Source organism: Coturnix japonica, chromosome 5 (assembly GCF_054131305.1).
Source record: "Coturnix japonica strain WE chromosome 5, WE-NBRP24, whole genome shotgun sequence".
Classification (NCBI taxonomy): Eukaryota; Metazoa; Chordata; class Aves; order Galliformes; family Phasianidae; genus Coturnix; species Coturnix japonica.
Window position 1 is genome coordinate 9,451,333 of NC_140667.1, and position 12,571 is coordinate 9,463,903.

The 12,571-nt window shown below is 45.0% G+C and overlaps 1 protein-coding gene across 6 annotated transcripts in view; it reads left to right on the forward strand.

Moving 5' to 3' along the window:
* The first annotated feature begins 366 nt into the window (after positions 1–366).
* ANO1 (anoctamin 1) overlaps positions 367–12,571 on the forward strand; it is a 72,827-nt gene continuing 60,622 nt past the window's right edge. For 2 of the 6 annotated variants that reach the window (XM_015863687.3, XM_015863688.3), the window contains exon 1: positions 745–1,063. In XM_015863687.3, the coding sequence (XP_015719173.2) occupies positions 1,006–1,063 (58 nt within the window). In that variant the 5' untranslated portion in view covers positions 745–1,005. Of the gene's footprint in view, positions 668–744; positions 1,064–12,571 lie in introns of those variants that run through there. The other 4 variants (XM_015863683.3, XM_015863685.3, XM_085549981.1 and 1 more) reach the window with 3 other exon arrangements.

Genomic DNA, 12,571 nt, shown 5'->3' on the forward strand with positions numbered 1-12,571 from the left:
ACCTCTGGTAAAGCAAGCTGGTACAGAGAGCTTTGTACAGCACCATCTACTCATCTGCTCTTCTAATAATAATAAATGAATAAATAGTAAACTAAAACGTGCATTTTTAAAAATAGATTAAATCCAAGCTTTGTCAAAATAAAAAAAAGCACTAAAATTACAAAGAAGAAGATACAAAACCTAGCCTAAAAGCACCCTGCTGTGGTTTTGAAGCCTCTAGAGACTGTAGTCCATGAAGAAGTCCGTATGAGTAAATTCCTGTATTTATTTTGTGTTTAGTTGATGTGTTTTCTACTCACCGCATCAAATCTCAGACCTTCCCAGGAAAGTTTCAAGTTGTAAAAACTTTCAAAACCCAGTTCCGGAGCCACAGCGAAGTACGCTCTGGGTAACACGGGAAAGCCGAGAGCGGGACCGGACCGAAACGGGGGCCGGCAGGTTGCAGCTCAGCGCTCCCGAGCATCCCTCGCTGGCTGCGCGCAGTGAAAATCGGCACGGGCAGGGCGAGGGCTGCCCCCAGGAGAACCCCGCGGCCCCGCTCCGCTCTGGCCGGGCACCGCGGGCGCTCTGACCTTTGTCGGCCGCGCTGCCCCCGCCCGGCCGAAGCCGCCGCAGCTGCCGCCGTCCCTCCGGCGCCCAAGGTCAGGGCAGCGCCGCCGTCGCGCAGGTAGGCGCGGAGCTCCGCACGGGGCGGGGGGCGAGGGCGGGGAGGGAGGAAGGGAGGGGAGAAAGGAGGGAGGGAGCGCGGCGGCGTGACGCGGAGGGCCGCGCTCCCGGCGGGCCGGCTCCCGGCGCCCTTATTTAAAGTCGGCCGGGGGGCGGTGGGGCGCTGCGCGGTGCCGCTCGGCGGGTGAGAGAGCCCTCCCCGTGTCACCGAGCGGGGGGAGGAAAAGGATAAAAGGGACGAAAGAAGAAAAAAAAAAAAAGAAGAAAAGAAAAGGAGGGAGGAGGGACCCTGGCAAGTTGAGTTTGGTACCGCAGCCGGGCTGCGGGGATCGGCGGGCGATGGATAAGGATGAGATCCACCTGCGCAGGCTGCCTGCCGCCGCGCCCTGGGGACCACGTAAGTGTGCGGCGGGGAGAATAGTGAGGGGCGCGCTGCGGGAACGGTGTCCGGGTGGTGCTGCCCTGCGGGCTGCCGAGCGGTGTTACAGATCCCGGAGTAATCTCTGCAAAGTAGTAGGGAAATAAAACAGCGTTCTTACCCCCCCACCCAGAAGTGTAGAGCAGCATAGAGTCTTCCTTATCTACATTAATGTAGTAATTAAAAGCTCATCTAACCCCAGGAAGCCAGGCTAATTATGAAAAATTGCTGGTGTAAAAGTAGATGAGATAAACCCTCGATTCGATGGCTGCTGTCAGTTCATGCTGTGCAGTGGCAGGCTAGCAAGAAAGGTCTCACAAAATGAACTGGGTTTGTTCAGCTGGTCAGTAGTGTCCTCACAGCACTGTTTTAATCGTGTGTCTCTGAATCATTAGCTAATGTGTGCAGCAAAATAAATTATATATATTGGAAAGGGAAAATACATTCCTTGGCTGAGAAGTTGCAGAATGTTTTGAGCCAAAGAGCCAAGCGCTTAAATGGTAGTGGGTGGGAATTTCCTTGGCTTCGCTCTGGAAATAAATCCCTGCTCGGTGGCTGTGGGTGCACACACGCACCAACACATGGGTTTGTGGAAGATATCATACATGCACATATACACCATGCACAGAAAATCCTCTTGCGTATGCATTGGGGCACAAATTTCACAAACACTATTTACAGGAATGCATTATTCTCCTGGTTTAGAGGCTATAAAACCAGGGCTGAGATGCTAACCAGGATCGCGCTGTAACCCTCTTGGTTAGCCAGCAGAATTGTATACAAATGGAGTAAATTTAGCATGGCACCATTTATGAATTCCATACTTTACAATCAAAATTCCAAATCTTACTGTTTGCGGCTAAAAATAGCGTGGGGAGCCCTTTTCTTTACTCCTTCTTCTTGGATTCCCACGAAAACCGTTATCCTGGAGTCTCCTCGTTGCATGGCCAAACATTCAGCTGGAGCTCAGCCCAGTTCTGAAATGCTCTGTAAGCCATGGCGGAGCAACCAGGAGTGGAAGGGAACCGGTTCTGAGTCTGTGATACAATGCAGCTGGGCTGTGCAGCTCAGCACTGGGCAACGGGGTTGCTGAGCTGAATGGAGGAGATGGAAGTCCTCTGCGCTGTGTGTTGTGGAACGGAGGCTGAGGTGTTATCAGGGATGGCAGTAGGAGGGCGAAGGGGCAAAATTGGCACTGGGAAGCTCTGGCTTTGTACAAGTGGCCATTTATCCCGAGGTAATGGCAGTGGTAAAGCAAGTCCTGGGAAGCTGAAGTGGCACTTTATCTGTGAGGAACTCAGCATAATGCTTTGCGGTGGCATTCTCTGTTTAATTTCTGAATCACCCATCAGCAGCACAAACACTGTGCACCAGCTTTGTTAGTGAGTACAAGGAGCAGCTTTGCTCAAGGAAGCACATGCATATTCCTGTTGGTATCCCCTCCCAAAGAGCGTGTTTGTGAAGCTGTTTATGGGATGAAGCTCCTGTCCAGTCCCATGATGGATCCATGCACGGCAGTGCAATGCTAGCCCTGGCCAGACCTTGGACACGTTCTGCACTTGTTGCTGGAGGTTCAGCTGGAGATTTGTCCTTGCACCAGGTCATTATCCCTAGAAAACCTTGCTGCAGGCTGCTGGGGTGGGACAGAGTTAGGAAAAGCTGGCATCAGAGGGAAGATGACAGGAGAGAGAGAAGTGAAGGTGTATTCCCATACAGCTGGAGTTACCTATGCCCAAATAACTATTTCACGTTTCTCTTGGAATGAGCTGGCTGGTGACTTCTGTATGTTATCTTTCATTCTGTTGGTAGCAGGAGTGGCAGAGGGGTCCTCTGCCCCTGCCCTTCCCACAGCCCCAGGCACTTAAGGTGATGGCTTTCAACTTGCTGCCTGCTCCTTCCTTACACCCTGGGCAACTAGGATGTGTGAAGAAGGGGCTGCGGCAGAAGCAGCTGAAAAGGCAGTAGTCAGTTGGTTGGGGAAAGGCCTGGAGTAGATCGTCATGCCAGTGTAAGTCATGGGGAGACTGGGACAAGTGCTTGGGATGCAGATTGACACAGTTGTGCCTTCATCCCCTGCATATCAACAGTTAAAATTCCCCTGAGAGAACAGCTTAATCCTCTGAAAACAGTGGGATATTTTATGCGGTCAGGCTGTTCTACCAGAAAGTGAGGTGTTTCCCCTTCTTTTCTCAGGATTACTTCACTTATGCCCCAGCATGGCCAGGGTCCCTAGCATGGCTCCATTGGCTTTTCTGCAGCACCCATCTCCCCATGGTAGCACTGCAGCGATTCCATTAATGGCAAAAATGATGAAGCATATTAAGCTAATAATTAATCAGAGATGACAAGGGACTAATAACCGTATTGATTTAATTAGGACTTCTTTTCCAGCTCAGTAACTTGCACTCACGTACATCATTAATGTAATATTTTAATTTGTACTAATAACTTATTAATTTCTGCGGCTGGGCCATGGAAATGTGGAGGGGATGGGGAATGTGGAGGCAGAATGAGCAGGCAGGAGAGCAGCCCTGGGAAGGGGCAGTATTTATTGGCAACCAGAAGGGAAAAACATCCCTTTTGACTTTAATTGCACCCTTTGGCTTCTGGAGCTTTTGAGAAAAGGAAATGCTTGGGGACATGCTGTGGTTGGAAAATACAACTGGCTTTAAATTAGGATCACTTTGTGGACAGGGAAGAGCAGAGGGGACTGTGGCAGACAGGATAGGCTTCAAAGCATTACTGTGCAAAAGGCTGAGGAGCTCTGAGCTCGCTCATCTCCCTCTGCTTCATTCCACACAGTTGTTCAGTCACTGTATGGGTAAGCCCTCAGCTTGGTAAGTTCCACAGGCAGTTGTACCAGTGACCAGTTTTTATGAATGCCCAGTGGGAACCCATGGCACCATCACGTTCTGCAATGCTAAGCCACCCCATGCCAGCTGCCAGGCTGGTGTCACTGGGGGGTGATGCCAGCAGTTGTGTGCAGCTTATTTTCAGCACTTTGAAGAACGAGAAGACAGTGGTGCTTTGGTTGTCGCTGCGAGGTAATTTATGGCACGCGCAGCAGGCGCAGGAAGCAGAGCAGCCTCAGCTGCATTAGTCACAGCCCCTGCCCCAGGCCTGCCCCTGTGCACCCACGGGAAGAAGAGTTGTGTTTATTTGGCTTAGCGTTCAGTTTCCTACCCTCACCCCAGTGCCTCTGAGAGTGGTGCTGTAGCCCAGCAGGAGGCTGGCCTGTCCCCATGCTCCCTCGCCTTCTTCCATCCACTGTCCTGGGGGAGCTGGACCACATCCCTGCTCTTCACATACTCCATATCCTGCTCCGCCATGCCGGCTTGTCCCCTGGGCTCTCAGCTCCACTGCCACCCCAGATCCTGCTGCTTTCCCTCTTTTTCTCGTTCCCATCTGTGAGCCTTCCCCTGGCAGTCTGTCCTTCTGACTGCTATGGAAGCTCTTTCCAGATGTGACCCAATGGAATGATGGAGATCCCGTGCCATCTCCTTGCAGTATCTTTACCCATTGCCTTATCTGCTTACCTGATTTGTTCTTGGCAGCTCTGAGTCAGTGCGAGAGCCTGCTTGTGTGTTCTTACTTCTCTGAGTGGAATATTAATAATATACGTAATCACAAAATTGTCCTCTCTGACTGCACTCCAAAAAATACCACTTTTTTTTTTTTTTTTTTTTTTGTAAACTGTCATGAACTTGTGACTTTTTATGCACAACTGTAACTAATCTGAAACCTGTTGTGAAAAGGTTAAGTCATGTGCAGGCGTTAACTGCTCCTTTTACATCTTATAAATTACTTTTTTTATATCCTGTGGATACGAGTTCTGTGCTCCTGGTCCTGCTACCTTACCTCTCTTGCTATTTGTATCCTGTGGATAGGAAGCATACACTACAAAGAGGAAGCACTTTGTTTTCTAAACACATTGCAAATATTTGTTGCCTCATGTACTTATTTATTGATATCAGCTGATGTCCCACTTGCAGAATGAGCTTGGAATATGTGATAGGCATCTGTGTGTGATAAGAAAAGTTCTCCAAGGAAAATTGCCTACGGAGAGAAAAACACATTTTACAGTGCTCAGTAGAAAGGGGAAAAGGCTGGCAACTGAAAGTGCAGATTGAGGGTGCACTTAGAATAAGTAAATACAGAAATTGAGTAGTTACTGACTTCAGCAATATCATGAGCACTGAGTCTTCTGAAATTACTTTGAAGCTTTTTCAATGCAGTACTTTGACAGTCCTATAATTTTTCTTGAGAAGAATAAGAACTCCAATGTGGAGGTTTTGGGGTGTAGCTTCGCTCCACGTGTTAGGTTTTTACTCCTTTGGTGTAAGAAGAATGGCAGAAGTGGGTCTCGTGCTGTTATTTATGTCCACTCATTTGTACTATAGCATCTTGGCTGGCGATGTACCGCAAGATATGTCAATGAGTGTGCTTTGCAATTCTTCCCGGATTTTGGCAGGCAGAGATTCAAAATATGGCATGACTTTATGCTTCTGGTATGATTGCCCAGAAAAAAATCTACTGCAGACTGCAAAAGATGGCAGCTTTTCTGCAAATACCATTAAATTCATCACAGTGTGTTGTGGCAGTATTGTCTTGAAAAGGTTTTCTACTGATGTATGCGTGCTATTTTGGCAATAGGAGGGGGAAAAGGGTTGTGTGGGTGTATTGCATTTGCTGCTCAGTTTTGGGGAATTGAGCATCCAGCTCCACAATAAATCACATGTTTCGTTTTGCTTGATGTTGGCACAGCCTGCGTCTGGAGGATCTGACTTAGGCATCAAGGTCTTCTCACTTGTATTTAGTTTTGGTGCTATTAGTAGATGGCATGGATGTAGCATTTTGGGATGTACTGGTGGTACCGCGGTGTATCAAAAATGAGGAATTGGCTATGGAGCCACTGGAAGGATGGGAAGCCTAGGCCATGTCCACGCAGCTGTGGCACGCTGGTGGAAAGGCTGTTCCCCAGGTCTGCTAGTGGAACTGCCCCATTATTGTCTGCATCCTGTGCTCTCTGGCACCGGGTCCATGTGACCCAAAGAAGGAAAATGGCTCTGTGTATAGTCTGGTGTGTGGTCAGCCAACTTCAGCCAGATGCTTGTATCTCGCTGCATACTTTTGAATGTTCTTTTTTGATGAATGGCAAGAACAGGTTTCTATAAATAAATTAATAGTTTTCCCTTTTTACTTCCTGTGACTTAATATACTTTATTTATCTATATAGCTACTAGTCATCGTCATTCTTCGGCTCACGGGAGTATAAACAGAGCTGAGTCCCAGCCACTGAGTGAGAATGTGGAGCCAGGCTTTATCCTGGTTTCCAGCTGAGTGTGGGAGCTGCAGAACAAGGGTGGGGATGAGGACAGGCAGGGATGCCTCTGGGCTGTGCTGCAGAGGACTTGTGTGTGAAGAAGCAGTGGAAAAGTGACCCCCTTAGTTTATCCTTAAAATGGTAAATCCCGAGTGAGGTTCCAGTTAATTATTTCTCCAGCATTATCCCTACTATTGATCAAGCCAATGTCCAAACCAATGGTTGTTTTCATTTAGTCAGCTTGAACGATGTACTTTAATAAATTTAGTCTTCCAGGAGATGTATTCAATTCATCATACTGTTGATTCTGTGTCCCAGACAAATCATAAACTTGAATCAAACAGATCTGAAAATAAATTAGCCTTGTTTTTTTGGGAAACGATCTCCCTTCTGTGGTGATTGATTGCCTACTAGAATTTAAGGCTGCTCTGTACTGTGGCATCATAGTGTGGTAAATTTGTTTACTTGTGAGAAATGTCTAGTATCTGATCTAAGACATGCTGAGCATCATTTCCCACCCCAGAACATAAGGTTCTACGATATGGCATAGCTTGGAAGTGCCTCTCTGTTGTGCATCAGGGCACCTGCATGTTACAGTGTAAAATGTATATTGTGATGTAAACGAAATAGGAAAGGTACCTTATAAGGCATACTGAACAGTTTGAATCTGCGCTGGTTTAAGCTTAGCATATCCACATATCATGAAATCATGATATGTATGGCTAATAGGACTGGCTTGGTGGTCTGTGCTGGAAGTGGGTTTACTACCAAGCAGAGTAATGCAGGGTGAATGTCAAAATGTTCCATTTTCTTTTCCCTCTTATATCAGACTAACTGCTTGTATAGAAAACTCAAGTTGAGAAACCCTTTATTTTCATTTCCTGAGGTGGAATACATTCAGTTAAGCTCTATTGAAAGTCTGTGCGGTATATTTACAAGTGTATATATACAACAGTTGATGTTGTATGTAGTAGAAGAGGGCGTAATGTTTCCCGGCCCCTCTTGCTATCCCTGCATCTTTTTTGACCTTGCCAATACATACATTCTCCTCATTTCCACCTGTACTACGTCTGTATTGCTTCTTAGGGAACTTTTACTTCCTTCCCCTTTTTCTCTTTTCATTATTAACTGTACCTGTCTAACTTCATGCACAGCTGTCCTTGGAGCTGCTGTGAGATTATTTGGTGAATGTGAATGCTTTTCTGGGAACTGTTCTATAGGATATTGTCAAAGCTTTGCATTCTTCACTGTTTACTATCCTGTTAATTAAAAGGGCTTAAAGATTCCAAAACCAACAACCTTTACACTGGATGCACGTTTGCAGTTACTTTGAGTTAACTGAAAGCTTTTCATAAGAGACTTTGGGGAACTTCGTCTAGTGGAAAGGCTATGGTCTGAACTATTCAGTTATTCTCTGAATATTGCATCCAGAATATCACATTGCAATGTCATGGTTTTTCAGGGATGTGGGCATCAGAGTTATGTTTGTCGGTTCCTTAATTCTGTGTGTGAACAGCTTGCTAGGGTTTAGTGTTGACACTGATGGGGACATAGATCTGAAATGCTATTTCCTCTTCACAGCTGCTGTCAATAACCCCTTTGGCAGATAGCTGAGTCTGGCTGGAAAAGAAGAGAGAACATCTTTAGGTACATTAGGAGGACATACCTCAGCTATCAAGGACAACTATTTCTATGCTACAGGCCGGTATTTCAAATTCAGTCACTTTGTAGAATTGTTTCACCCTGTGTGTCTTGAGGCACCAGAGGACATTTGGGCTCTCATAATAGGGACAGATCCTGTTACTGAACAATTGTACGGCAGGATGTGCACCGTGTCCTCCTTTAGCTCATGTGGTAGGAAGCCAGGCTGAGAGGCAACAGCTGGGCACAGACACCCTGTCCTAGTCCTTTTGTACATGCTTTAGAAGTACAAAATATTTCTTTAGCCACTGATCTTAAAGGACTTTATAGCCTTCGGGGAGCCCTTGGGAGAGCCCATTTTCTCCTTTTTCACATCACAGAATGACCCGGGTTGGAAGGGACTTCAAGGATCATGAAGCTCCAACCCTCCTGCTTGGCTCCAGCCCCCCCCCCCCTCCCCCCTTTCATCATTTGCATTTGCTGTGGCAGAGCTTACTTTATATGCCAGGAACTACCATGTTGAATTTAGGGGTTTGGCAGGTAACAAAAGCAAGAATTGTCATTTCAGTTCACTTGATGGACTCAGCTGAGAGAAATAATGCTTGCCCAGGGTGTAGCCACATGTACGTGGGTGGGAGTGGAAGAAATGGACTGTTGTGGGTCTGCCCCGACTTAAATGGGGTCAGACTGTCCAGAGCTGAGTTTTATCAGGCCATGCTGGATCTCTCTGCTGCTTACTTTGCAGGGGACAGACAGCTGCATGTCAATTTAAATGAAATAATTTATATTTTAAACACACAGTCCAGAGCTTTCCTTGAGGAATGAATGGCTAAATGTAACAACCAGTAATCTACAGCAAGATAACTGTGCACATCAATACCACTCTAATAACCTGTCTTCTGTGTGTTGCAATTAAAGTATTATCAATTAATTTGATACATTTAAGTTCATCTGGCAAGATAACTAATTAATTGGATAATAATAATGAAAAAAACAACAAACCGAAAACACAGCATGTACCAGTTACCAATGGAAGAGCAGAAATAGATTTGAGTGTAGATTTGAAGCATCCTATTATCATATCAGAGGCATGGACATAAAATCTGAGTCTTTTAAGGCTAATAGTTTCTAAGTGGTGGATTAATTACTTTATTTTTTAAACCTTGTCCTTGTAGTGCAGTGCAAGCAAATTTCCAGTTAAAACAGCCAGATTATTGTTTCCAAAACAACATCTTCGTTGTCTTAATAATATAAATTAATGAAAGCTTTCCTTTCTTTACTTTGGTGTATTTTCCCAAAATAGTTTGCAGGGGCTGTATCCTTCAATTTGCTGTGCCCTCTGGCCCTTGTCCAGTAAAGCACTTAAGCAGGCAAATAGCCCTAATTTTGGTCAAAAGTGGGCATCTGTGATCCCCCTGTGTGTTTTGCTGGCATCCATGCCCCTGGGTTTTTGAGGGAAACTTGTAACACGCTTGCCATTCTGTGTAAGCAATATTTCACCGTAGAGTCCTTCTCCTTCACTGAGGCATCTCTCTGAGGAGCCTGGAGAATTATTTATTGGAAGAAGAACCTGGAGCATCTTCTTTAGACGTGGAGGGTGGCAAGGCGCAGGGTCCCTTCCCTAATGGGTGGCTTCTGATAAGCTCGGCTCTAGGTCTTAGTATGAGCTTTACCATTTGTCTTCATTTTGGCAAGGATGCACACATCTAGTGGTATTTGAGGAGCTCAGCATCTTGCTAGTTACAGCACTAAATCTCTCAAGTAAAATCCAGTTGAAGCAGTTCCTGGGAGCCTGCAATTGATTCCAGTCCAGCAATTACTTTGTATTGACTGGTGTGTGCATGCAGTCTGTCAGCTGCAGGAATTTCCTACAGAGACTCAGTTGCGGGAAGCTTTTACATTTTTGCAAGTGGAAAACAAATTCAGGGAGATTAGTGAATGTATTTCAACCTCTGTATGAACAATTATTTTATTTTATTTTATTGTTAAGACATTTAAATCTCAGGCACTGCATGAAGTGTGCACAAAGGCTGTCATTTTGTCATGGAGATAGGAAAATATTGATTTCTCATAACCAGATTATTGCAGGGGAGGGTCCCTCCTCTTGGGTTTGGTGTCATTGTCAATAGAAAATGGGCAGCTAACTTCAGCTTGTGCCAAGTTAGACATCATGTCTCTTTGCACCATCCTTTCCCCAGATCTTTCTTACTTTTCTTTCTTGCTATTTTATTTTTAAGATTCCAAAAGGGGAGAAAAGAGGACATCATAGAAACGGAGACCAAACTTGGGCGTGGAGGGAAAGTGTTTCAGACATCCATGGGCAGGAAATTTGAGCTCCTTTGGAACCTGAATGAGTTCTGGAGCAGTCTCGCTATTTTTATATATTTATTTCCCTGTTTGGCTATTCTGTCTGCTTTTCCCACGTTATCATCAAAGTGGCCCCAGAAGGGATAGTTGTGAAACAGAAACTATCTGTGAGTAGCAAAAACAAACAGCTTTAATTGCCATAAGTATTTGCAAATGCTTTTGCTCTTTTTGGAAAGTGTTTTAAATGGGGGGAGAAGGGAAAGGCGAGGGAAGATGTGCAGGGACTTCTCCATCTTGTTGAAACTCTGGACAAGGAGCCAGTGCACCAATGATAGTTTCTCCTTCTTCCTAATCCCTGCCCTAGCCTGAAGCAGATGGGTCCAGAGCTGTGAAGCTAAAGGAAAAAATAGTTTCTTCCCCTGGTTCACATGAACTACTTTGAACTGGAACAGATGTGGATGTACAGAACTATCTGCTTACTGCAACTGTTCCATTTTTAACCACAGATTTTCTATTCAGGTCTCTTTATCATTTTAACTTATTTTGTGTTTCCATGTCCTTTTCCACAATAAAATACTTGTAACTAAATGGGATTTCAGCTTGCATCCAAAGCCTTTGCAAGCACTCTTCCTTGTGTGAACTTTCAATCCCCGGGTTATTGTTCAGAGACCTTTTGCTTATTGTGATTGCTCTGAAGACCAAGTTGTGTTTGGGATCATGCTGTTTGTAAGATAGTGTCCAGAATATTGGCATGTTACCAAATTAGGTTAGAATTCAGAGTCCAGTGTAGTGGTGATTTAAATCTCACAAAAGATGTTTGTAATATCTAACTTTCATGTGCCATTTCCATTAGGCATCTGCTTTATGGAGCTTTTTCCAAATTTGAAGTACAAGATAAGTCTGTGTACAACCCAAACAAAAATGGTTACAAATAAGAGGTTGAAGTTCAATATCTTAAGTTCAGACAACAGTATTGGTTTTGTTTTGTGTTTCTCATGAGTTCCTGTTTTGAAGCAGGCCCACACAGTGTTCAGTCTGAACAAGTGTTCAGTAATTAATTCCCTGTATGTTATGTTAAGTAAGGTGAGTCCTGGAGTTCCCAGGAACATGACCTGAGGTGGAGGAAAATGGTTCACAGCCATGGATGGCATCAGCAATGATACTTGGTTAAAGCCAAGCGGTTATGCCTTTCCAGTTCTGTGCTCAGCAAAGCAGACCATGTGGTCTTTATTACAAAATTAGGGATTCATTTTTTTAGAGTTACTTCAGTTTCTCTGTTCTCTAATTTTCTATGGAAACAATCAGTTGTTTGCATATTGGAGGCTGTACGTGTCAAGTTCTTTGTTTTAGTTTGCCGGTTTTGGTCTTGATGAAGAACGCAAAAATTTCATCAAAGACATGGAGGCAGATAGGATTTTAATCTAAACCATGTTAAAAGCTGAACTCCAATCTGACTGTGGGGCTCATTAGGGATCAGCCATGAGCCTTCTTCTTTCTGCCTTGGCGGGATGCTGGGGATCTTCCTTTGCAATTTGAAGACAGGCTGTGCAGCTGGATGATGAAGAAGCATTCTGCTGATATTTGGGTGCTCTGTGGAGCAGCTGAAGATGGCAGAGTGTCCTGTGGGTTGGTCACAGAGATTGGGAGGTGTGTGGCTGTTATCTGGCAGCAGAGAAGTCGCATTAAGTTAAACACAAATAAAAGTAGGTGTTGCCAGTATGAAGAAGGTGTAGTTTCTGTAGCTTCCCAACAACAAATAGATGAAGAAACAAAAGAAAAAGTTGTGTTTTATTGTCTAAATGAAGGTTAAGGTTTAACTGCTAATATCTTTCCCTCAACCAGTTGGATTTTAGGCCTTGTGGGAACTATCTCCCGTCATTAACGCTGTGGAAGCATGTCCTTCTGTGATTCACTGATGCAGCACAGGGAGGCAGGGTCTGGTGGTGGGATGGCTACTTGTGAAGAAATGAAGATAGGATCACGGTGACTTTGCATGTTTCTCTTTTGTTTGCGTGGATGAAAACCAGGCAGTTTGGTTTGGTCCCATCTGTCCAATAGCTGCAGTCCACTTTATTAGCTTGTTTTAATTTTCATTTAAAGTTTATTCTAACAGGAACTACAACACTTCAACTATTCTTTTCATCTCTGAATGTTTCTGGTTGCACAGTGCATGCGACCACATAGCAAACCCTTTCCACACTGCCCTCGTGGTAGAA